At 28.9% G+C, this 27,104-nt stretch overlaps 3 protein-coding genes across 3 annotated transcripts; all 3 read right to left on the reverse strand.

Annotated features, from left to right (window-relative positions):
• Positions 1–12,904: 12,904 nt before the first annotated feature.
• On the reverse strand, positions 12,905–14,184 carry LOC113365518. The gene is made up of 5 exons (XM_026607056.1): positions 14,022–14,184; positions 13,628–13,896; positions 13,398–13,557; positions 13,109–13,213; positions 12,905–13,011 (listed from the first exon to the last, which is right to left on the reverse strand). The coding sequence occupies exons 1-5, from the start codon at positions 14,182–14,184 to the stop codon at positions 12,911–12,913; spliced, it is 798 nt and encodes a 265-aa protein (XP_026462841.1). The 3' UTR covers positions 12,905–12,910.
• A 7,549-nt stretch (positions 14,185–21,733) lies between these two features.
• Positions 21,734–22,339, reverse strand: LOC113365520. Its single transcript, XM_026607058.1, has 3 exons — positions 22,227–22,339; positions 21,938–22,042; positions 21,734–21,840 (listed from the first exon to the last, which is right to left on the reverse strand). The coding sequence occupies exons 1-3, from the start codon at positions 22,327–22,329 to the stop codon at positions 21,740–21,742; spliced, it is 309 nt and encodes a 102-aa protein (XP_026462843.1). The 5' UTR covers positions 22,330–22,339; the 3' UTR covers positions 21,734–21,739.
• A 164-nt stretch (positions 22,340–22,503) lies between these two features.
• Positions 22,504–23,006, reverse strand: LOC113365519. Its single transcript, XM_026607057.1, has 2 exons — positions 22,844–23,006; positions 22,504–22,718 (listed from the first exon to the last, which is right to left on the reverse strand). Exons 1-2 carry the CDS (start codon positions 23,004–23,006, stop codon positions 22,504–22,506), a joined length of 378 nt encoding a protein of 125 aa, XP_026462842.1.
• Between the last annotated feature and the right edge of the window lie 4,098 nt (positions 23,007–27,104).

Raw genomic sequence — 27,104 nt, forward strand, 5'->3', positions numbered from 1 at the left:
TTTATTTATTTATTTATTTATTAATTTTTTACAAGCCGTCGGTATAATATTTAATTTATAATAAGGCTTAAGTCAATATTTTATAGGTTTAATATAATTTAATTAATTATTAGCTATTTAATTACTTAATTTATTTACTATAAACCTATTTATATTTACTTAATTATAATTTTTTTTTTTAAATATAACTAGTTTGTTTGTTACAAGTGTTTTTAAAAATTTAATAAGTAATTTTAATAAGCTTTACAATACATACTTTTACAATATTAACAAATTTAGGTTATTTTATGATATTTTAACAAATTTGAGTATCTTATATTATTATAATTATTATTATTATTAATATTATCATTATCATTTTTATTATTATTGTTAAATATTTTTACAATTTTTTTTCTTTTACAATTTTTAGGTATTTTGATAAAGGAAATATTTGTTTCACAATTTTTAAGTGTTTTTAAATATAAGTTTTTGGTTAACTAATTATTAAGTATTTTAACAATAACAGTCAAATAAAAAAATTAAAATTTTGTTTCACAATTTTAAAGTGTTTTGAATTATAAGTTTTTAGTTAACTAATTATTAAGTATTTTAAAAATAACAGTCTTATGAAATAATAATTAGAAAAAAAAAAAAAAAAAAACTTCTCAATTTTTTTTTGTTTTTTTAAATTGTAAGTGTTTAATTAACTAATTATTAAGTATTTTAACAATATAACAATAACAGTTATATAAAACAAAAAAAAAGAAAAAATAAACAAAGAAAGAAATAATAATAATAATAGTAATTTAGAAGTATTTAGTTTAACGAACGAATTATATTGTCACGAGCATAGTAGACATAGACATGGCTGGTAGGTGACATCAGTTAGTTTGGGCCCGTAGGTTCGTAGGGATTTTTGCCATCGTCGATCCATCGATCTTGCTGCTGCCTGTAATAGAGAAATTTCTTCGAGCGGAAAAGTCGCGTTAATGATTAGTTGAGATTTTCGGGAAAGTAATTTGAAAAATCGAAATTTAAAAACTCCAGAGGGCTATAAAAAGTTAAATCCTTTAACGCATTACTTAGTACTTTATGAAATTTCTTGTTATCAAGGGTACGAACACGTAACGGCAGTTTATTCATAAATTGTATACCCATACCGCAGATAGTATTAAAGGAACTGTGTAGTTTATAAGTCTTACCTTTAATTATTTTATGTCTCGTATTGTGCTTGGTATTTGACATCGAAGACAAATTAAAAGAGTCTGGATTATTTTTTATGAAATTAAGTGTGACTAGAACAAATATACTCGGTACTGTTAAAATTTTTTGTTCATTGAAGATATTACGGCATGATGTCTTGGAGGATAGTGAAAAAATTATTCGAATTGCTCTCTTTTGAAGTTTAAAAACTTTAATTAGTTCATTAGAGAAACCCCAAATTGGATACCGTAAGCAATGTGTGAATAGAAATTTGCGTAATAAATAGAAAGTAAACTGGATATTCCAATTTTTGATTTAAGGGTTCGCAGGATAAAGCATGTACGCGTTAATTTGAAGCATAAATGGTTGGAAACGTGTTCAGACCAGTTAAGATTCTTATTGATATAAACTCCAAGAAATTTAGATACTGAAGAGGAGTCAAATGAATAGTTATTAATTGTAAATGAGGAATATCATTCGCTACGCGCGTTGCTGTACAGAAAGAAATAATTTGGGTTTTGTCGTTGTTTAAAAGAAGATTATTTATATTGAACCATTTCGAAACGGAATCCATGACACTGTTCAATTTCGTTACGAGGTCATCGTATGTTCTAGCTTTGATGGTTAGACAAGTGTCATCAGCGAACAAAATAAAGTCACAAAGATTTGAGCAATTAGGTAGGTCGTTAATGTAAAGAAGAAATAGGAGCGGTCCAAGAATTGATCCTTGTGGGACACCCATTTTCACGTTTAATTTCCTGGATATAACTTTACCACCGGTGCTATTGTCCAAATATACGCTTTGAGTTCTGTTTGTTAAATAAGATTTTAGTAATTTAAGCGAGCTAGAACGAAAACCATACATTTCTAATTTATCAATGAGAATATTGTGAGATATACTGTCGAACGCTTTGGAGAGATCGCAAAAGACGGCTACACAATAACTTCCATCTTCAAATGAGTTAATAACATTTTGGATGAGGCTAAAAACCGAGTGCGATGTAGAGTGTTTTTTTCCGAAAACCATGTTGGTTGTGAAACAAAATATTGTATTTATTTAAGAACCCAGAGATTCTGACGTGCAAAATTTTTTCAAACACCTTATCAAAAGAATTAAGAAGAGAAATAGGTCTATAATTGCTCACAATATTTTTATCGCCTTTTTTATGAAGAGGGCGGATTTTGGAGTGCTTAAGTGGTTTGGATAAACTCCCAGCTCAAAGCATTTTATTATACATATTAATAGGTTATCAATAAAAGGGATAGAATTCTTTAATGATGCATGTAGGAATTTCATCCGGTCCCGCGGAATAGGAAGATTTAATAGCTTTAAAAGTACTTGTAAGTTCCCTCAATTGTGACAGGAAATAAAACAAAGCTATGAATTTCTAACAATATACGAAACAGGGGAGCAGCAAGTGATGTTCGAGATGATGGAGGAAGTCAAATTTGAAGCCTCATTAACAAAGAAGTTATTCATTTCGTTGGAAATATCATTAATGTCATTAATTATTACATCATTAATTGTCAAAGATTTAATTTCTACCGCAGATTTACGTTCTAGATTCATTCAGAATTAATGAGAGACCACATAGTTTTTTGCTTGCAAGACGAGTGCCGTATTAAATCTTCGTTGAATTTAATTTTTGCTAGATCAATTAAATCATTAAACGTTTGCCTATATTTCAAAAAGTAAATTTGGAACGATAAAGTACCATTCCGTTTGGATAGACGCTCTAGAAATTTTAATCTATTGAATGATATACATAAGCCCTTAGTGAACCAGGGCAAATTCCGTTTAGGGGCCTGGATTTTTTTTGAAGAAGGGAAAGCTAAATTAAAATTGTATAGAAAGAATGACATGAATTATTAAATAAAGCATTAGCGTCATTATTATCCTGAAATACGAGCTATCTTTTTCCAGTAAGGCTTTGAAACATAGCTTATTGGCTGAGTCGAAAATTCTCGAATAACTTATTTTATTGTTGAATGGTTTCGCCTTAGATGCAATCGCAAGGGATATACCGTAATGATCAGATAGAGTGGTGTTTGTGACAGAGGATTCAATGAATTGTACATTAGTAAAAAATTGTCGATACACGAGGCCGACTGCGGAGTTACACGAGTTGGAGTATGAATAGTCTGGCTCAGATTAAATGATTGAATTAAGATCTTAAAATCATCTAACAATTTGTATTTTTTATTAAAATGGATATTAAAATCGCCGCATAAAATTATTTTATCGTATTTATTAGACAGCTGGGGATCGGTAAACACAAATTAAACAAATATGACCATACTCAAGAGATATTTGGATAGCACAGTACTCAAATATTTTTTCAACACAACTAATCGTTGCCCAGATTGGTTTACAGGCATATCGATCTGAGGTGAAAATACAAACACCGCCATGAGCAAAATTTTGTCGACAGAAGTAGGATTGCAAACGAAAACCTTTTAGTTTGACCAACTGAAGTTCAGATTCTTTGAGCCAATGTTCAGCAAAACACAAGACATCAAAATTTTTGTTTTTGGTGATTATTTCAATTTTATTTAATTTAGGCGATAATTTCTGTATATTTTGAAAAAAAATGTTTATATTAGAAATGCTATTCGTGGGAAGAAGTTGATATGAGTTATTGTTAATTCCGAAAGGAATTGTTTTGCTCTGAGGAATTTCTTGGCTCTGAAGGTAGCGAGCCACAACATGACCGATTAGGGCCCCTAAGCATTATTTGCTTTGGCTAACACCCTTGATAGCTTCACTTTTGCTTCTAAGAAGCAAGTGCAAGCCATGACTGGTGTAATCCCTCACTCCAATGCGGCGATTGACATCAAACACCCGTACATTATCAAACTTGCCATAACCTAAATTACGGCAAATCAGACGATTAGCATCAAAGATTGCAGCATTAAGACCCGGATCATCATATCGGTAGGGAATTGTCACAACACACAGGTTTGTATTCCGACAACAATGACGGATAGATTCCAAAGCATCTTGAATAGCATAAGAGGAATCGGAGTCATTCGTCCCAGCCAATATAACAACATAGTCGTTCACGCCATAATCCGACATAAGATGTCTAATGTCGCACGCCACCCCAGAGATTGGGGCACCAGGCTTGACTATGCTGAAAATACTAAACTGAGGTCCAAGAAAAGTCCTCAAGTGTTCAGCCCACCCTCTACCGTGGCTATCGGATAGAAATAGTACTTTACTTTTTTGACAATCATTGCTAAATGAACTACTAACGCGATGCTTGAGGAGCTTCAACTTGGACATGAGCTTAGCAAATTCATCCCTAATTATCTGTATATCCAAATTCCGCCTTTGTAGGAGGATTGAGATCTCACTACACGTGGTAGCAAAATCGTGAGAAAATCGAGCAGGGATTTCGTCAGCTCATCATGTCAAGCACACCACTGGCTTTGTTTATTCTGAGCTCAAGACTATCTACACTGGCCTTAGAAGATGACAGTTGCTCTCTAAGATCGTTAATCAACGAGTCCTTCAACCCTGCAGCCAGGGCACCCGACTACTGATTCATCCAATTGGATGGTACTAGAATTGAAAACTTGGCTTCTAGTAAAAACCATTGTACAAACCACTATCTAAAAAAATGAGAAAAAAGAAAATAAATCAAATAGACAAAATATAGATAACAATTCACTCAATTGAACACAAATAGCAAACAGAAATTCAACACAAAACTCGGTGAGGTTATATCCGTCAGTGCAGGGCCTACAATAGGGCTTGGAAAAAACTTTCACTTTTTGCACAGATGGAAATGAAAATATTTGTAATACAATAAATAGAAAATAAGTAACAACAATATACACAAATCAAAAAAGGAACGACAAACAAGTCAGCACAAAACGCGGTAAGGTTATGTATCTGTCAGTCTAAAGGTCACAACAGTGAACAACGCTAGCGCTAGGCACGTCCGTACGCTTCGAGTGTCAAGTGACGAATGATGTTTATGGCGTTTGTCAAAATTAGAACTTTCAACGACGTTTGCTTAAAAGCGCATAAACCGATTTTAAAATTTAGAAGCCAATAGATTGCAAAAAAAAAAAAAACATAAATGCCTTTGTGCTTACGAAATATCGAGTCTACTATCCGCGCAGCAAATCCAAATAGCTGAACTAAATCTTCCTAATGGATTAAAACTTTTGGATTCACTCTTAAATATTCCGTGCGAAGTAGATATGTTGATAGGTGTTGATACGTTTTTTGAAATTTTAGGTAACGAATAAATTATACTAGGCCCCAATAAATCTATTTTACAAAACGCGGCATTCGGGTGAACAGTTACGGGTAGATATCAAAGAAATATATTTAATAGCACGACAAATAATGATCATATATTCGCCAATTTTACATATTTTCTTAAAAAAAATCTCTTAAAGAATCCCTTACAAAATTTGGTAAAGTTACACGCTTTGAAAAGTTATCGACATACAAAGAAACATATGAACCATTCTTTTCATTGAACTTTTGCGAAACAAGAATTGGTGGTGCATAGTTTTAAAACTGATTTACTTACTAAAACACCTATGCAGATATGTTTGAATAACTTCAACTAAAATATTATCTTTATATAATTCAGTGTTATTTTTAATCATTTATTTATATATATATTTAATACTATAATATTTTTTTAGTTTTGTGCTTTCAACGCCCCTTACAACTAAGCATCGCCCCCTAAATACACCAAAGCCCATCACCGCCCCCCAGAATCGCCGCAGCGCCCCCAAGGAATCACTGATTTAAACCACACTTTCAATGCCAAAAACCCGATTATTTTGCATAAGAAAAAGAATGTTGACCTCAGAAAATTTGTTGAATCTGTATTTATTTTTTTAAACTCCCTTTGCGTTGATAAGCGATATTTTTTTTTAGCTTTTTATTGAAATTTAACGATTTTAATATATTTAATAAAATTATAATAACAAAATACAAATTAAACCAAAGCGTTGGGGCTAAAACAACATGGACGCTTTACAAATATGTTAATTTAAAAGTTCAGCGAATTATTTTCATTTTGTTCCAACATTTACAAATTTTTATACGCAGATTTATTAATAATTTCATGGACATTTTAACGGTACATAGCAATATATAGCAATTGATGTAACTTTTAATAGAATAAAGCTAAAAACCAAAAAAATGCAACCATTGAATCCACTAATGACAAACAAATTTAAAAATTTGCGCATTTTTACAATTTAATTTTGTTTTAAAAGTTGTAGCGGCGGATCGGGTGGTAACTGAAAGGTATGGTAATAGACTTTTAGTATATAGACATTTTTTTGCATTTCTCCAAATTTTTGTTACGAAGGAGTTTTATGGGTTCGTGCTGATTTTTGCTTGTGATTTAGTAGTCAATTTTGATGCATCAATTTCCAATTCAGATTTTTTTAATACCTATAGGTTATATATATACTTATGGGTTATATTTTTATAACATAACCTGTAAGTTACAAGTAAAGATGTTGAAAATCGAAATGAAACTAGTGGGGCGCACGGCATCGTTCCGTAAGGCAAATTGCTGGAGCTTCCAGTACCAAAATTTTTTTTTTTTAAAACATTAACATTTTTGACCCACATACATGCATCCATTTTTTCTAAAGTATGCTAATTTTCGACTGTTTGGGATTGACATATGCATCCAATTTGTCTTGAAACATTAAGCTTCTGATCACTGAGCCATTTTCTCTTCAGGCCCTTTAGTTTTTTGACTGACTGGGATTGACATATGCATCCAATTTCTCTCGAACAATCAACCAATGACTTCTATTGGGAATTTTTAGGTTTTCGTGGATTATATAAACCCATCAAATGCTGCAAATCATTCTCAGTATTTTGTTTTGGGCTTTCTAAATTATACAAATATTGTTTCAATATTGGAATTATCATCGAGAAGCTTATTTTGTAAGTTCAGGTCCTTCAATTTTAAATCTATTTATATACATTTTCCAATTTAGTTTGCATTATTAGATTTTTATTGGCAGGCTTTGTGTGGCTTCTTAATGAAACGATAAGATGTTGGGATTTGGTAACATCTGGTTCGATGTTCCATTTTTTAGCTATAATTCTATTTCTCTGACTTTTACGACAGCACGTGATGCCCCATATAAAAACCTCGATATGTAATTCGAAGAAATGTTGCCTTGTCAAACTTACTGTTTTGTCGTATAGTAATTAGTTAATATTAGGATTTTTTAATTGATTTTAAAATGTTGAAATGCAGTTAAAATAGAGATTTTATTTTATTTTAGTCTGATTTTTATAACATTCACATTTCTATACATTTATATTTTCTAGCAATTCACAATATTTTCTGACAAAATACTATATTTTGACACTTTTAAACAGTTTCTATTTTTTGTTAACATTTTCTGACTATTTTTAAACATTTTCAGATTTAAAGCATGTTCTGATGATTTACAATATTTTTTGATAATTTTTTTTAAACAATTTCTATGTTTTTTTTTTAAAACAATGACTATTTATTTTAAATTTGAAACTATTTGACTATTTATTTTAAATTTGAAACTATTTGACTATTTATTTTAAATTTGAAACTATTTGACTATTTATTTTAAATTTGAAACTATTTGACTATTTATTTTAAATTTGAAACTATTTGACTATTTATTTTAAAATTGAAACTATTTGACTATTTATTTTAAATTTAAAACTATTTGACTATTTATTTTAAATTTGAAACTATTTGACTATTTATTTTAAATTTGAAACTATTTGACTATTTATTTTAAATTTGAAACTATTTGACTATTTATTTTAAATTTGAAACTATTTGACTATTTATTTTAAATTTGAAACTATTTGACTATTTATTTTAAATTTGAAACTATTTGACTATTTATTTTAAATTTGAAACTATTTGACTATTTATTTTAAATTTGAAACTATTTGACTATTTATTTTAAATTTGAAACTATTTGACTATTTATTTTAAATTTGAAACTATTTGACTATTTATTTTAAATTTGAAACTATTTGACTATTTATTTTAAATTTGAAACTATTTGACTATTTATTTTAAATTTGAAACTATTTGACTATTTATTTTAAATTTGAAACTATTTGACTATTTATTTTAAATTTGAAACTATTTGACTATTTATTTTAAATTTGAAACTATCAGACTATTTATTTTAAATTTCAAACTATCAGACTATTTATTTTAAATTTGAAACTATTTGACTATTTATTTTAAATTTGAAACTATTTGACTATTTATTTTAAATTTGAAACTATTTGACTATTTATTTTAAATTTGAAACTATTTGACTATTTATTTTAAATTTGAAACTATTTGACTATTTATTTTAAATTTGAAACTATTTGACTATTTATTTTAAATTTGAAACTATTTGACTATTTATTTTAAATTTGAAACTATTTGACTATTTATTTTAAATTTGAAACTATTTGACTATTTATTTTAAATTTGAAACTATTTGACTATTTATTTTAAATTTGAAACTATTTGACTATCTATTTTAAATTTGAAACTATTTGACTATTTATTTTAAATTTGAAACTATTTGACTATTTATTTTAAATTTGAAACTATTTGACTATTTATTTTAAATTTAAAACTATTTGACTATTTATTTTAAATTTGAAACTATTTGACTATTTATTTAAATTTGATACTATTTGATTACCCATGTAGAAATTAATATCGGTACAATATATTACCAATATTGGTTTTCTGTGGCCGTGATTGCCTATATAGTGATGATGTCAACTAATCGATCAGGCCAACGTCAGCCGATATTGAGGCAATAATCTCTATAAATGGCCTTGTCCAATATTGGTCTCAAACTAAAATAGAAATATTGATGCAATTTTTTTATCATCGGCTAATAAATATTGTCCTCAAATAGAAGAATAAATATTGATGCAATATTTTTTTATCATCGACTGATAAATATTGTCCTCAAACTAAAATAGAAATATTGATGCAATATTTTTTTATCATGTGCTGATAAACATTGTCCTCAAACTAAAATAGAAATATTGATGCAATATTTTTTTATCATGTGCTGATAAATATTGTCCTCAAACTAAAATATAAATATTGATGCAATATGTTTTATCATCGGTTGATAAATATTGTCCTCAAACTAAAATATAAATATTGATGCAATATTTTTTAACATCGGCTAATACATATTGTCCTTCTCTAGAAAAATAAATTAAATGCAATTTTTTTTATCATCGGCTAATAAATATTGTCCTCAAATTTAAAATATTGGTGCAACAATTTTTATAATTGACTATTAAATATTGTTTTTATTATTATTTAATTAACTTTTCGAAAGAGAAGTTTGTTTCATGAAAAAATCCGATTTGCTAATATATTTTGTCGAAATGAATGAGATCAAACATCTATATATTCACATATCCTATACTACAATCTGAACGGTAAAGGATACTTAAAATGTTTATTCGGGCGAAAAATGCAGAATAAAATTACGAATAAAATGATATATAATTCGACATATGTATTCATATAATTTTCTTATATTCCATATTTGCCAACATTGGATTTCTGTGGCGCAACGTCGGTTCTTTGGTGCAATTGTTGGTCTCGCACGGACTAGTCTATATCTAACTGAGATGGACAGATCAATATTGACAAAATATAGTTTATGAGTGGCCTTTTCCTATATCGTCCTCCAATTAAAATATAAATATTGACGCAATATTTTTTATCATCGGCTAATAAATATTGTTCTCGAATGGAATGGGCAATAGAATATCGTATTTGTCAGAGCATAACCTACAAACTTGACATTTTAGAAATCTTGACCTGTTATTTACTTTGACATAGTCGACAGTTTATTTTTGCACTGAGTGTTGATTGTTTTACAAGTGCTTAAAGTACAATTTTATAAATATGCCATACAAGAGATCAACCAAGTCAATGTATATTAAGAAGCGAGCAACAGAAATTGCCCGATTGCTCACAATTCAAAACGTCGAAGAGACTAAGAAATTTTTGTGACAATAGTGATAGTAATTGTGACATAGTGATAGTAATTGTAATAGTGATAGTAATTGTGATATTAGTGGTAGTGTTAACTCCGAGTCGGATTCTGATAGCAGTACATCTTTCTCTGAAGATACTTCGTTTGCAAGCACCACAAATGATATGAGTAATATTATTAACAACTTGGAAGATTCTGAAAATACAGACATTGTTTCCGACCTACGCTCTTGGGCTAAACAGCAGAATGTGAGTCATAAGCATTTGAATACTTTGCTTCCAATTCTGAGAAAGCATGGCCATCAGAATGTGCCCCTATGTGCAAAAACAATTTTGAAAACACCCTCAGTGGTTGCAACTACAACTATGGCCAGTAAGCGTGGCAATGTGGGTGAATGCGTCCATTTTAACTTAAAGGACAATACTAATAAAAAATTTAATATGTTTAAAAATCAATATAGTGATAACTTAATACATCTTTTAATTAATATTGATGGGGTACCAGTTTTCAAAAGTAAATCATCAGTTCTGGCCTATTTTGGGAGCTCTGTATACAAAAACATCACGTTCCATTAAGCCGTTTGTGATTGGATTGTACTATGGAGATAGTAAACCTGACTGTGTAAGTACTTATTTAGAAAGATTTATAAATGAAGCTAATGATCTTTATAATTCTGGTTTCATTCATGAGATTATTTTGTATAAAGTCAAGATACACAAGATTTGCTGTGATGCTCCTGCCCGGGCTTATATAAAGTGTATCAAGGGCCATAATGGATACAACAGTTGCGAAAGGTGCACACAGAAAGGAGTGAGGGTAGATGGTAAAATAATTTTTCCATTAATGGATGCGAGTCTACGACATCATGAAGATTACATGTCAATGCTAGAAAAAGAAGATAATCATCAACTTGATAGGTCTCCATTATTGAACCTTGCTGGAATAAATTTTGTGGAAGATTTTCCTTTGGACTATATGCATATGGCTTGCCTTGGTGTGATGCATAAGTTAATATATGTTTGGATAAGAGACAGAAACAGTAATTGTACCATTAGCCAAATACATATAAATTCTATGTCTTCAATGCTCAATAATCTGAGATCAATGACACCATGCGAGTTTCAGCAAAAACCTAGAGGTTTTCAAGAACTTGATAGATGGAAGGCAACAGAGTTTTGTTTTTTTTATGTTATATGCAGGTCCGGTCATCCTGAAACAATTTTTGCCAAATCGGGTTTATAAAAATTTCATGTACTTTCATTATGCTATGCGAATAATTTGCAGTGATGAGTATATTGTCAAATATGGACATAAGGCAAAAGAATTCATTCGCAAATTTTGTAAGGGAATAAAAAAAATTTATGGAGAGAATATGTTAGTATATAATATGCACAGCATTTTCTATATGACAGATGATGCAGTAAGAGAGCAACGCAGTGTTGATCATTACAGCTGTTTTGTTTTTGAAAGCTATTTGGGTCAAATTTTAAAGTTAGTTAGGGGTCCAGCAAAACCTTTGCAGCAAGTTGCATGTAGACTCATTGAGAACAGTGGCGAAATTCATACACCCCACGAAAAGTTTTTCGTTTTTGAAAAAAATTCAGTAATAAAATTTATTAAAATAAATGGAATGAAAATAAATCCTCAAAGTGCAAATGATTGTTACATAATGATTAAACAGAACAGAATAATGAAAGTGCATAGTATTTATAAAAATGATTCAAATTATTATTTTAACTCTCCGTCGGTCGGATATTTTTTCACCTTCGAACGGTCGGAAAGGTCTGGCTGGACCACCATTTATTTTACATGCATTTATATGGGATAAATGAGTTTTTGGTGTCTTATGTATTAACGATTTATAAAAAAATCAAGAAATATAAAAAAAACGTTGCTTTTTTTGTTATTTTTCTGTTTTAAATCAATGAAAAACAGTATTTATTCTTTTTGGCGCCTGAATGAATGTGTGCATTACTCATCCGATTTTCAGTGTTTGCGATTACCAATAAGTTTGGTAGGTTTTCAAGAAACTCTCGTCATGAAAATACTAACATTCATGTTAGAACACATAGCAAAGAATATAAACAAAGCAGTTTGAATAAAAAATACCATGAAAAAGCGTATATTTCATACAAAATGTATGGGTGGTCTAGAGAGACCTTTCCGACCGTTCGAAGTATAAAAAAAATTAAATCCCTATAATTATCCTTCTGTACATTTTTTCGTCCTGATTTTTTCATTGACCGACAGCTAATGAAATTTTAGAAAAAGTCAAGAAATTTCAAGTCGATAGGATTACTAGAAGTATTTTTTTTTCTAATTGAAAACGAAAAAAGTCTGGCCAGACCAGACCACGCCGACCGACGGAGGGTTAAAGGAAATATTTACAATACAAGTTCAAATTTTTATAATAGTAAACATTCAATAGATTTGCATTTTTTTCATATATCTGACTTATCAACATTTGTTTTTCATGTAAATATCAGTGATATGATAAGCAAATGTCTTATCATAAAAATGGACAACTTGCATGTAGCTATTAAATTATTGTAGATAATAAAAATGGAAAAATATATTATAGAATAATCAAAACACTTCTGTTTGCTTGTAATTGAATTGTATTTATTAATAAATCACCTGATTGATTAATTATTCAAAATACATTATATAATAATGAACTCTTGTTTGCTTGTTATTGATCTTCAGTTAATAAATCAGGATCCATTGAAATGATTATATCCTCATTCTGAATTAGCTGAATATAATCTAATTCAGTGGGATATTTTATATTTCCTGCAATATGAATTATTTATATTTTAAAATTTGTACATAATGGTATAATATCATAGTCTGTAGTATCTTCAATATAATTTTTTTAGCTGTAACATACTTTGCTTCTTCCCTCCGTTCCAGTCTCCAGACTGTGCTAAAACGACACTTATGCGTTTCATAATATCAAGTTGTGTCCCTTTCGGAAAATTAACTCTTATGGCCTCTGCAAATGATTTTTAATAAACTTGAATATACATCAGAAATTGTTATTAAATTATACCTCAACATATTGCACTTGATATTATATAATAAACTATTAACACATACATGTATTAATACATTATTAAACATTAAATATGTGTGTCTGTGTGTGAATGAATAAAGCTATAATATTTGATGATACATACTGACAACAACATCACATAATTTTAAAGCCGAGAAGTTTAACTTGTTTTTCCGTCCTCTGGCTGAATATTGCACCGCCAGAGTTCTTGAAAAAACTTTTTTCATCACAGCTGTTATTGTTCCATTTAATGTAGTCTGGCCAACCATAGCCAAATGAACTACCTATTATGAAGAAGTTAAATATATATATATATATATATATATATATATATATATATACTATTATTCTTACCAAATCAGAAGCAAAACCCTCCTCTGTTAAGTTTGTTTCCATTTTTATTATATCATCTGTACTTTCCAAAGGAAACACAAATGTTCTAACATTAGGCAGGACAATATGATTTTTTGCTTCTCTGTGAGAAGCTGTAAATACCAAAATTTCTGCCTGATTCTTCTTGATTTCTTGCAGATCAAGCACTAAATTTTCGAACCTCATAGATATGTTGCCTAGATGCTCCAATGACTTCTCAGCCTTATCTTTGTTGGAAACTTTCTCGATTTCTTCTCAACAATAAAAAAAAAGTTACAAATTATACAGTAAATGATGAGCATCACGCTAAAGAATTGAAAATACATTTTGTCCGAAAAATCAAATTATAATTTCAATATCAATCTGTACTTATTACCTGTGGCATGGGTTGGAGGTATATCTGATTCTATGGCTGAATTAATTTCAGCCTTCTTTACATACTTCTTCGCTTTTTTTAATGAAGAAGTAGTCCTCAGACATTTTGCCTCTAGCTCATCAGAGCATGATAAACTGTTGCCCAGCACACAGTTATTTATCATCTTCTCTAATTTGCTATACTTAACATTCTTCGGCCAAAGATACTTTGTTTTATTATCATCTATAGCCCAAGACGATGGCACATGGTAACAAGTATTATCTACTGAAAATACTACAATTTTCAAACTTACTCCATTTCAAATATATATATAATAAACAAAAAGAATATAAAAAACACAATATATAAAATTTATATATTGAATTATAATATTTATATATATTTATATAAAAAATCAACAAAAGTTAAAACTATATGTTAACACTACTTATTTCTACAACATTTCCTACAAATTTGAACACATGTGTTTTGAATTGCAGCATAGTGCACTAGCCGGCACGCATCTACAGAACAACGGCATAACTTTGAAGGTGCGTTCGATTTTGCGTTGGCGTTTTCATAATCGATAAAATAAGAATATTGATTTTTGACTATATTTTTGAATTATAATTATTTTCTCTGCTTATTAATTTATTATAATTTAACATATTATGTTTATTAATCTATGATATATAATATCTAATGAATTCACGTAATAATATAACGTACTCCACAAGCTATGTCAAATATTACATTTGCGCGCAATTGTACAGCCACATGTGGTCAAATTGTGTTTTGTGTGTATTTACATAGGAATAACCTCAAATTTTGTTATTATATATTATTATATTTCGTATTATATATATTATATATATATAAAATTTATATATTGTGTTTTTTATATTTGTATATTCATATTTGAAATGGAGGTAAGTTTGAAAATATATAAATACAGCATTGAAATATTTTATATTTTCAATGTATATTAAATTTCTACGTTATTGTCTGTAGGACAAAAATATGCCAAGGAGGCTGAAACAAATTCAGCCTTAGAATCAAATCCAGGTTCATCAACCAATGCTACAGGTAATAAGTATAGATTGATATTGAAATTATAATTTGAATGTTTGAATTCTATAAAAATATGCTTTTTTACGCGTAGATGTTTTGACCTTTTATAAATGTTTCTTTATTAATTTAGACAAAACCAAATTTATAGCTTCGCAAGAATCTATAATTAAATTATCTATTGCATTTGGGAAATTATGCTATGAAATTAAAAAGATTAAGGAAGAGCAACAGGAAATGTTGCTCTATGTGAGAGCACAAAACCAAGATTATTCAGCAACTTCTAATAATCGCATTACCATTTCTTTTGAACTGCCCATGGCAAGCCTTACAGATGTACAAAACATGGAGATGAAATTAAATAATGATGATGTTGCTGTGGAATTGGTAACAAGTTTGAATTTTGTAAATAGCATATGTATATACTAAAAGTGAGCATATATATAATTTGTACTAGATCGGCCAATTATCTTTACTTGGTGGGCATAATATGAGAGGAGCAGTCGTTACTATTATGAAAAAGATATTTAGCAGGGCTGTAGCTGTGCAATATTCTTCAAAAGGCCGAAAAAACAAGCTGGATTTTTCGGCACTGAAATTATGCAGTGTTGTTATTCGTATGTCTGCTAAAATATTTCTCAATAACTTCCATCAGAAATTTATTTCTGAAATTCATTCGCAGAGGCTGTCAGAATTAAGTGCCCTGAAGTAGTGTAAAGTGCAAAGTGTTATATAATAATTTTTCAGGCTTTTCTTTGTTTGATACTTTCTCAATTTTTTAACAATAAATAAAGTTACAAATTATTTATACTTAAAGTGAGCATTGCACTTGAAGTGCAAAGTGTTAAATAATAATTTTTCAGGCTTTTTTTTTGATACTTTCTCCATTTCTTCAACAATAAATAAAGTTACAAATTATAATTTGTACCATGACATATATTTCATTCATAAAAAATGTGTTTTGTATGATAAAGTTTTGATTATTAAAATTAAATTGGAGATTATGCTACCTAAGAACATTAAAAAATTAAAATATTCAGCTGACACTTTAAAAGCTTGGAATATAAAAAGTCTTAATGATTGCTTTATAAAGATAAGATTCAACTGATGAGATATTGGTATCTGAAAATTCTCTACGGAATATATATACTATACAAAGTATAGAATACAATATATGTCTCATTTTAAATAATTTGCATTACTTTGCAATTCTTTATTTATTATATATTGTCTAGATTTTAACCTCAATTTGCATTCTAAAACAATAGTTTGTATTGTAACCTAATACCGACACGTCGTTGAAATGGCGCCGAATCTATGAACAAGCCGTGTTTGTTTGTAAACTATCGTGTTATATTTGCAGAAATAATCGTTATCGTTATCGTGCGGCCATAAAAAAACTTTTTGGTTAAATAGAAAGGAGTGCAAGAAATCGTAAATATAAACCTTTTGATCATGGCTGCGGCTAACAAGAATAGTGATTTGTACAACAACAAGCCTACCTATCAATTTCTCATAACATTTTGTAATAATAATAATAGTATTTTCATATCAACGTAAATGTGAAAGCACATCTACTTTCCAAAATTCATTTAGAGTGATACTTTATTTGTTCCAATAGAAGGTTTTTTCCATAAAAATACATAGCGATAGAATTAATTGTTTTGTAATATATTAAAAGCAAATATAATATTTTGTTTAAATGTTACACCGTCATAAAATAACATGCAACTAAATTATTATTTTATCATTATTTTAACTTATTCTGTAAAAAAATAATTTTGTTACATTTTGTATTATATGTAATTTTATGTTAAGCGCATTATTAATTTTACTATACATTGTAATTTTGTATATATGTTATTCGTTATCCATATTGTAAAATAAATTTAATAGTCTTAAAAGTCCTCATGGAAGAAATCTGTGGGCTATGTATTTAAAAAAAAATTAAATAAAAGTATTTAAAGTAAAAATGCATTTTTTTATATAAAAATAATCTAGCCAATGTATATAAAAAATGCATTGGTTATAAATAGCCAAAATAATTCATGACCAATGTTAATGAGGCCACAACAAACCAATATTTATCAATATTGGTAGGCGATATTGGTTCCAAATTGCCAGACTCATCTGGCCAGGATTAATTAATTAGGTGGTCTGGTCAATATAGATCAATATTGGTTTAACTATATGGCCTCAATATAAAAAATGTTCAATTTTTATGACCAGCCGATATTGGTTTCAAATTTGACCAATGTAGATTATATATTGCTCGTAGATTCAGACCATATTAATTTCTACATGGGTATTTATTTTAAATTTGAAACTCTTTGACTATTTATTTTAAATTTGAAACTATTTGACTATTTATTTTAAATTTGAAACTATTTGACTATTTATTTTAAATTTGAAACTATTTATTTTAAATTTGAAACTATTTGACTCTTTATTTTAAATTTGAAACTATTTGACTATTTATTTTAAATTTGAAACTATTTGACTATTTATTTTAAATTTGAAACTATTTGACTATTTATTTTAAATTTGAAACTATCATACTATTTATTTTAAATTTGAAACTATCAGACTATTTATTTTAAATTTGAAACTATTTGACTATTTATTTTAAATTTGAAACTATTTGACTATTTATTTTAAATTTGAAACTATTTGACTATTTATTTTAAATTTGAAACAATTTGACTATTTATTTTAAATTTGAAACCATTTGACTATTTATTTTAAATTTGAAACTATTTGACGATTTTATTTAAACGATTTTTAATTTATTTAAACGATTTTTATTTTATTTAAACGATTTTTATTTTATTTAAACAATTTTTATTTTATTTACTTGCACACTCTGCAGTAGCACATCTTCGCATATATCTATGGTTCATGTCGCAAAAAGCTGCCAAAAAATTCATTCTTTCCTTTGGGACTTGCCGAGCGAGAACATTACATCATTACATTATTACATCGGAGATTGGGATTGAAATCATTCCTCGTGTCTTCATGTTTCGGGCGAGTATATTTTCCAAGTTATATTACTATAAAATCAGCGTTCAATAAAAAATGCCATTGCTTTATGCTTACGCAATCTTATTTTTAGATCAGGAGAATTGACAAAGGGGTCCGTGGAGACTCCATTTGAATACAATCACTACATTTTCAAGAATTTTAAAGCAAAGATATTATGTAATCAAAATGCTTTTTATAGTTTAACTAACCATGTGCTTGATTTTTTTTGGGTAATGTTACACAACTCGATCCATCACTCATCTTGTGCCCTAGCTGTATCTTGTCCGATAATTTTAAATATAATATGAAACTATTTAGTCGACTTAGCTGACATTAAGAACCTAGACGACTTTGTGAATCATAATTTAGTGTTTTTTGAAATTTAATTTTCAACTAACCATGTGCTCGATTTATGTCGAGTAATGTTACTCAAGTCAATCCATCTGATTGATTTCAAATATCATATGGAACTATTTAGTTGTCTAATCTAAGCTTTACAATTTGAAATCTGGAAGACTTTATGAAACATAATTTAGAAAGTGAGCATTTTGTAAAGTTGTTACTTTTTATTAGACTTGGTTGCTTTATCATTACTCTCAAATAGTTTAGTTATCATTGAACAGTACAATTTGTTTAAAGTTTTATCAGAAGTTTTAATATTTCACGGCTTAGGTTGTACCTGTGTAAGATTTCTCACTCGTGCTTATTTCATACGAAGCATTTTGATTTTTTTTATTAAGTATAAAGAAATAATGATTGATACAATTGTCATTTGATAATTTTGTATGTGCATTAATTTTTTGGGATGATTTTATTTAAAATTGATAATGAATTCTATTTATCTTTATCTTTATCGTAGTAGGTATAGATGGTAAGACTTATTGAACAAGAAGCCTTAATATTTATTGGATTATTATTTATTCGAGATAAAGTTTTTTTTAGATTATTTTAGCCACGCTTACATGGAGATTTAGCCATCCACAACATTCCATTTTTTATTCTAATTATTTTTAAATTTTAATTTCTTATTGAAAGACAATTATTTTTATTCTTCAATATTAAGGAATAAATTTTATTTCATTATGATTTTCACTTTGATAAATCAGAAAACCTTATTTGTAGAAAGGTGGAGTCTGTTAATCATACAGTCTGTTTTAAAGTTTTAAATTTTATCATGGAAGATTGTATCCGAAGTACAAAAATATTACTATTTCTTATATTGAGCATCGGCATCATTTTAATAATGCATTTATAATGATGTTCATTCCAATTTAATACTTCTTTCTATAATTTACAGGTTCAGGCCAATGTTTTTATTCGTATTGGAAAGCAAAATGAAGCTGCTTTGGAAATAATTTTGCAATTGAAATCAGTCGGACCCTGACAAATCTAGTGTTCATTAGTTGAAGTTAATAATCTGAGAAAACTCATTCATTAACACAATAACTAGGTTTGAGTGTCATATTGCTTTAAGGTATGTTGATTAGATTTGCATAACAATCGACCTAATTTTTTTTTGTCTGCTTTCAGACAGTTTACATTGTTTTTATATTTCTTCAAATGCTTTCATCTGACATCATCACTGTCATTTTAAGACTATAGAAGTGATTTTGATTAGTGGCCATCAAATGAAAAAGCGACATGTCTCATTAAATATCGAGCATTTAGTAAATATTCCAAAGATGTGTGAAGCATTCTGAGGCTGTCTGAAAAATATACTGAAGATTCTTAAAAGTAAGTTAAAATACAATAAGTTTTATTGATTGAATTTTGTTAATAAGTACATTTATCATTGATTTGCAATTACATTGATGTCCTTTTAACACTCAGCAGATTTGAATTTGCCATCGACGTCATCGCACTTTGGATGAATGCGGCGCTTTAAATATTTTACTTGATTTATATAAAAAATTAAGAAACCCTAGATAATCAAAGAAAATGTTAAAAAAAATTAATCATTGAATTAAATATCAAATTTAATAAGACTTTGCATTTCATGATTCGAATGATTGCTTGCATGGTAGCTTTCGTATGGATTAATATATTACAGTGCATGCGTAGTTCTAGTTTTAATAACACTAACAATACTAACAAATAACCATCTATTCTATTTTTAATCAATAATCATGTAATCATTTGAATCATTTAAAATAATGCAATGTGTAATTATCATTCACTACACTTTTTATCACTGCTTTCAATTCATAAATTCGTTTTCTGTACATCCAAGTGCAAATTGTAAACCGTTGTGACATTATTACATTTTATTTCTGAGTATTCGAACTAAGTCACATCAACACATAATGTACAAATTGAAGAAAACTGTAGGTAGTGGAATTATCAAGTAATGTATGAAAACTAGGTATATATTTGATTTATTTTATCAATTAATGATACATTATCAATTATGTATTCATCCATGTAACATAACTAATGTTCTTTTTTTTTCAGATCCTTCTAATTCAACTGTCACTAATCTGAAGAAGTTCCACACTGATAACCTTCTCTAAAAGATGTATTCTAACCTTGTTTTTTTATTGCAGGTTCAATTCTCCACTACTGAATCAACTGCCACCATCGACTCAACCGACTTTATCGACTCTAGTCAATCAAACGTAAATAAGCTCATATCAAGTATTTATCAGGCTGTATGTATCCTTTCTCAAACATTTTAAAAGATGTATTCTAACCTTTTGTTTTTTTATTGCAGGTTCAATTCTCCACTACTGAATCAACTGCCACCATCGACTCAACCGACTTTATCAACTCTGGTCAATCCAACAGTAAACTCATACCTTAACTTAGGTCTTTGGTCTTGGTCTTAACTTGTTGCCCTGGTCTTGGTCTTGGTCTTGGTATTGGTATTAGTCTTGGTCTTGGTCTTGGTCTTGGTCTTGCTCGTGGTCTTAACTTGTTGCCCTGGTCTTAATCTTGGTTTTGGTATTGGTCTTGGTATTGGTCTTGGTAATGGTCTTGGTCTTAACTTGTTGCCCTGGTCTTGGTCTTGGTCTTGGGTCTTGGTCTTGGTCTTAACTTGTTGCCCTGGTCTTGGTCTTGGTCTCTGTCTTGGTATTGGTCTTGGTATTGGTCTTGGTCTTGGTCTTAACTTGTTGCCCTGGTCTTGGTCTTGGTCTCTGTCTTGGTATTGGTCTTGGTCTTGGTCTTAACTTGTTGCCCTGGTCTTGGTCTTGGTCTTGGTATTGGTCTTGGTCTTAACTCGTTGCCCTTGGTCTTGGTCTTGGTCTTGGTCTTAACTTGTTTCCCTGGTCTTGGTCTTGGTCTTGGTATTAACTTGTTTCCCTGGTCTTGGTCTTGGTCTTGTTTCCCTGGTCTTGGTCTTGGTCTTGTTTCCCTGGTCTTGGTCTTGGTATTGGTATTAACTTGTTTTCCTGGTCTTGGTCTTGGTCTTGGTCTTGGTCTTAACTTGTTGCCCTGGTCTTGGTCTGATATGATAAGCAAATGTCTTATCATAAAAATGGACAACTTGCATGTAGCTATTAAATTATTGTAGATAATAAAAATGGAAAAATATATTATAGAATAATCAAAACACTTCTGTTTGCTTGTAATTGAATTGTATTTATTAATAAATCACCTGATTGATTAATTATTCAAAATACATTATATAATAATGAACTCTTGTTTGCTTGTTATTGATCTTCAGTTAATAAATCAGGATCCATTGAAATGATTATATCCTCATTCTGAATTAGCTGAATATAATCTAATTCAGTGGGATATTTTATATTTCCTGCAATATGAATTAATTATATTTTAAAATTTGTACATAATGGTATAATATCATAGTCTGTAGTATCTTCAATATAATTTTTTTAGCTGTAACATACTTTGCTTCTTCCCTCCGTTCCAGTCTCCAGACTGTGCTAAAACGACACTTATGCGTTTCATAATATCAAGTTGTGTCCCTTTCGGAAAATTAACTCTTATGGCCTCTGCAAATGATTTTTAATAAACTTGAATATACATCAGAAATTGTTATTAAATTATACCTCAACATATTGCACTTGATATTAAATAATAAACTATTAACACATACATGTATTAATACATTATTAAACATTAAATATGTGTGTCTGTGTGTGAATGAATAAAGCTATAATATTTGATGATACATACTGACAACAACATCACATAATTTTAAAGCCGAGAAGTTTAACTTGTTTTTCCGTCCTCTGGCTGAATATTGCACCGCCAGAGTTCTTGAAAAAACTTTTTTCATCACAGCTGTTATTGTTCCATTTAATGTAGTCTGGCCAACCATAGCCAAATGAACTACCTATTATGAAGAAGTTAAATATATATATATATATATATATATATATATATAACTATTATTCTTACCAAATCAGAAGCAAAACCCTCCTCTGTTAAGTTTGTTTCCATTTTTATTATATCATCTGTACTTTCCAAGGAAACACAAATGTTCTAACATTAGGCAGGACAATATGATTTTTGCTTCTCTGTGAGAAGCTGTAAATACCAAAATTTCTGCCTGATTCTTCTTGATTTCTTGCAGATCAAGCACTAAATTTTCGAACCTCATAGATATGTTGCCTAGATGCTCCAATGACTTCTCAGCCTTATCTTTGTTGGAAACTTTCTCGATTTCTTCTCAACAATAAAAAAAAAGTTACAAATTATACAGTAAATGATGAGCATCACGCTAAAGAATTGAAAATACATTTTGTCCGAAAAATCAAATTATAATTTCAATATCAATCTGTACTTATTACCTGTGGCATGGGTTGGAGGTATATCTGATTCTATGGCTGAATTAATTTCAGCCTTCTTTACATACTTCTTCGCTTTTTTTAATGAAGAAGTAGTCCTCAGACATTTTGCCTCTAGCTCATCAGAGCATGATAAACTGTTGCCCAGCACACAGTTATTTATCATCTTCTCTAATTTGCTATACTTAACATTCTTCGGCCAAAGATACTTTGTTTTATTATCATCTATAGCCCAAGACGATGGCACATGGTAACAAGTATTATCTACTGAAAATACTACAATTTTCAAACTTACCTCCATTTCAAATATATATATGAATAAACAAAAAAGAATATAAAAAACACAATATATAAAATTTATATAATTATAATTATAATATTTATATATATTTATATAAAAAATCAACAAAAGTTAAAACTATATGTTAACACTACTTATTTCCACAACATTTCCTACAAATTTGAACACATGTGTTTTGAATTGCAGCATAGTGCACTAGCCGGCACGCATCTACAGAACAACGGCATAACTTTGAAGGTGCGTTCGATTTGCGTTGGCGTTTCATAATCGATAAAATAAGAATATTGACTTTTGACTATATTTTTGAAATTATATTATTTTCTCTGCTTATTAATTTATTATAATTTAACATATTATGTTTATTAATCTATGATATATAATATATAATGAATTCACGTAATATATAACGTACTCACAAGCTATGTCAAATATTACATTTGCGCGCAATTGTACAGCCACATGTGGTCAAATTGTGTTTTGTGTGTGTTTACATAGAATAACCTCAAATTTTGGTTATTATATATTATTATATTTCGTATTATATATATATATATATAAAATTTATATAAATTTGTTTTTTTAATTTGTATATTCATATTTAAATCGAGGTAAGTTTGAAAATAAAAATATTTCAATGCTGTATTTATATATGTTTCAATGTATATTAATTTCTACGTTATAGTTTGTAGGAAAAAATATGCCAAGGAGGCTGAAACAAATTCAGCCTTAGAATCAAATCCAGGTTCATCACCAATGCTACAGGTAATAAGTATAGATTGATATTGAAATTATAATTTGAATGTTTGAATTCTATAAAAATATGCTTTTTTACGCGTAGATGTTTTGTCCTTTTATATGTTTCTTTATTAATTTAGACAAAACCAAATTTATAGCTTCGCAAGAATTTATAGATAAATTATCTATTGCATTTGGGAAATTATGCTATGAAATTAAAAAGATTAAGGAAGAGCAACAGGAATGTTGCTCTATGTGAGAGCACAAAACCAAGATTATTCAGCAACTTCTAGTAATCGCATTACCATTTCTTTTTGAACTGCCCATGGCAAGCCTTACAGATGTACAAAACATGGAGATGAAATTAAATAATGATGATGTGCTGTGGAATTGGTAACAAGTTTGAATTTTGTAAATAGCATATGTATATACTAAAAGTGAGCATATATATAATTTGTACTAGATCGGCCAATTATCTTTACTTGGTGGGCATAATATGAGAGGAGCAGTCGTTACTATTTTGAAAAAGATATTTAGCAGGGCTGTAGCTGTGCAATATCTTCAAAAGGCCGAAAAAACAAGCTGGATTTTTCGGCACTGAAATTATGCAGTGTTGTTATTCGTATGTCTGCTAAAATATTTCTCAATAACTTCCATCAGAAATTTATTTCTGAAATTCATTCGCAGAGGCTGTCAGAATTAAGTGCCCTGAAATAGTGTAAAGTGCAAGTGTTATATAATAATTTTTCAGGCTTTTCTTTGTTTGATACTTTCTCAATTTTTTTAACAATAAATAAAGTTACAAATTATTTATAATTAAAGTGAGCATTGCACTTGAAGTGCAAAGTGTTAAATAATAATTTTTCAGGCTTTTTTTTTATACTTTCTCCATTTCTTCAACAATAAATAAAGTTACAAATTATAATTTGTACCATGACATATATTTCATTCATAAAAAATGTGTTTTGTATGATAAAGTTTTAATTATTAAAATTAAATTGGAGATTATGCTACCTAAGAACATTAAAAAATTAAAATATTCAGCTGACACTTTAAAAGCTTGGAATATAAAAAGTCTTAATGATTGCTTTATAAAGATAAGATTCAACTGATGAGATATTGGTATCTGAAAATTCTCTACGGAATATATATACTATACAAAGTATAGAATACAATATATGTCTCATTTTAAATAATTTACATTACTTTGCAATTCTTTATTTATTATATATTGTCTAGATTTTAACCTCAATTTGCATTCTAAAACAATAGTTTGTATTGTAACCTAATACCGACACGTCGTTGAAATGGCGCCGAATCTATGAACAAGCCGTGTTTGTTTGTAAACTATCGTGTTATATTTGCAGAAATAATCGTTATCGTTATCGTGCGGCCATAAAAAACTTTTTGGTTAATAGAAAGAGTGCAAGAAATCGTAAATATAAACCTTTTGATCATGGCTGCGGCTAACAAGAATAGTGATTTGTACAACAACAAGCCTACCTATCAATTTCTCATAACATTTTGTAATAATAATAATAGTATTTTCATATCAACGTAAATGTGAAAGCACATCTACTTTCCAAAATTCATTTAGAGTGATACTTTATTTGTTCCAATAGAAGATTTTTCCATAAAAATACATAGCGATAGAATTAATTGTTTTGTAATATATTAAAAGCAAATATAATATTTTTGTTTAAATGTTACACCGTCATAAAATAACATGCAACTAAATTATTATTTTATCATTATTTTAACTTATTCTGTAAAAAAATAATTTTGTTACATTTTGTATTATATGTAATTTTATGTTAAGCGCATTATTAATTTTACTATACATTGTAATTTTGTATATATGTTATTCGTTATCCATATTGTAAAATAAATTTATAGTCTTAAAAGTCCTCATGGAAGAAATCTGTGGGCTATGTATTAAAAAAAAAAAAAGAGTGCGCGTAAGGATCACACGCGATTGAAGTAAAACTTTTAATATTGTATGAGTAGGCAATTAAGATAAAAATAAAAAAACATATTTGAATTTTAAAAATCATTTATTAATAATCACATAACATCAATAACACAGTTTAAAACAACAGCGATAGATAATTGCTATCATATTCATATATGATATAATAGGTTTGTGATACTGAAATGAGAGAGAGACTAAATTTTGCTTTGTAAACTATGTACATTTCTTGAGAAACTGCATCAATAGTCGTGCCATATCTTGTGGTTGATTCAAATGGAGAATTATTCATTGTTAAATTAAATTTATTATTTAAAAAATCAATTAATGGTTGAGATTCTTCTGAACGAAAATTGACATTGAAATCTCCAGCAATAATTAATGGTATCTCGTTGTGATTAGTATTTAAAAGTTTTGCACCCTCATTAGAAAATGAAGTAACTGCTGATGAAGAAATTTAATAATATTTGATACGTTTTTATTGGAGAGAATGTAAAGGACGACTATAATTAATGTTTGATTCTGAGTGTTCACACAGCGGACAACTGCAATATCACCTACTTGTGTAATTTCATTAGGAATATCCAGTAATATTGTTGGCGCAAGAAACTGCATAGGAGTGGGCATTATGAAGAGTATCTGAACATGAATGATAGACGCTACACCACCTGCTCTTTGAGTTTGATCGTTTGTATTGAGTAACGCAGTAATAGTTCGGAATATCAATTCGTTCTTCATTATTAATCCAAGTTTCCGAAAATAATAAAACGTACAACGTTGTAGCCTTTATCTTGCAGTCAGGCAAATGAGCTCGTAAACTTTGGCATTAAACGAAAACAATGAAATGTCGTTCAAACTTATTATCTCGCTCAATTTTTCTTCTTGTGTTATTAATCTACAAGTTGAAAGTCTTTGGAATTCAGTTTGTAAGTCCTTTAATCATGCTGGCCGTTTTCTTCCATGATAAAATTTTTTGTCGTTGTTTTTAGAAATGATGAACAATCCATTAATGCTGGTAACTCGTGATAATGCAACATATAGAAGCTGCTGATTATGTGTTTTAATGTATTCATATACAATTTCATCAAAGTACCACCTTGTGATTTGTGTATTGTGAGTGCACAAGCAGACACTAAAGGAAAATGATTTCTTTTGGCAAATATGGTTTTATTTCTATTCATTGGAATAGATGAAGATCTCCTGAGAATCGGCACAGCTGTCCTACTGATATTAAGAGTTTTGAATATGATGTGCAGCTT

This window comes from Ctenocephalides felis, unplaced genomic scaffold (genome assembly GCF_003426905.1).
Source record: "Ctenocephalides felis isolate EL2017-DRISC unplaced genomic scaffold, ASM342690v1 CF-g0.4_SCAFFOLD_01081, whole genome shotgun sequence".
In the NCBI taxonomy this organism is placed as follows: domain Eukaryota; kingdom Metazoa; phylum Arthropoda; class Insecta; order Siphonaptera; family Pulicidae; genus Ctenocephalides; species Ctenocephalides felis.

Coding starts and splice junctions, on each gene's coding strand:
- LOC113365518 (XM_026607056.1), bottom strand. CDS start 14,184: ATGATAAATAACTGTGTGCTGGGCAACAGTTTATCATGCTCTGATGAG. Junction 13,214..13,397: donor ATTATGTGATGTTGTTGTCA/GTATGTATCATC, acceptor AATCATTTGCAG/AGGCCATAAGAGTTAATTTT. Junction 13,012..13,108: donor GAACGGAGGGAAGAAGCAAA/GTATGTTACAGC, acceptor TTCATATTGCAG/GAAATATAAAATATCCCACT.
- LOC113365519 (XM_026607057.1), bottom strand. CDS start 23,006: ATGATAAATAACTGTGTGCTGGGCAACAGTTTATCATGCTCTGATGAG. Junction 22,719..22,843: donor ACCTCCAACCCATGCCACAG/GTAATAAGTACA, acceptor ATTGTTGAGAAG/AAATCGAGAAAGTTTCCAAC.
- LOC113365520 (XM_026607058.1), bottom strand. CDS start 22,329: ATGAAAAAAGTTTTTTCAAGAACTCTGGCGGTGCAATATTCAGCCAGA. Junction 22,043..22,226: donor ATTATGTGATGTTGTTGTCA/GTATGTATCATC, acceptor AATCATTTGCAG/AGGCCATAAGAGTTAATTTT. Junction 21,841..21,937: donor GAACGGAGGGAAGAAGCAAA/GTATGTTACAGC, acceptor TTCATATTGCAG/GAAATATAAAATATCCCACT.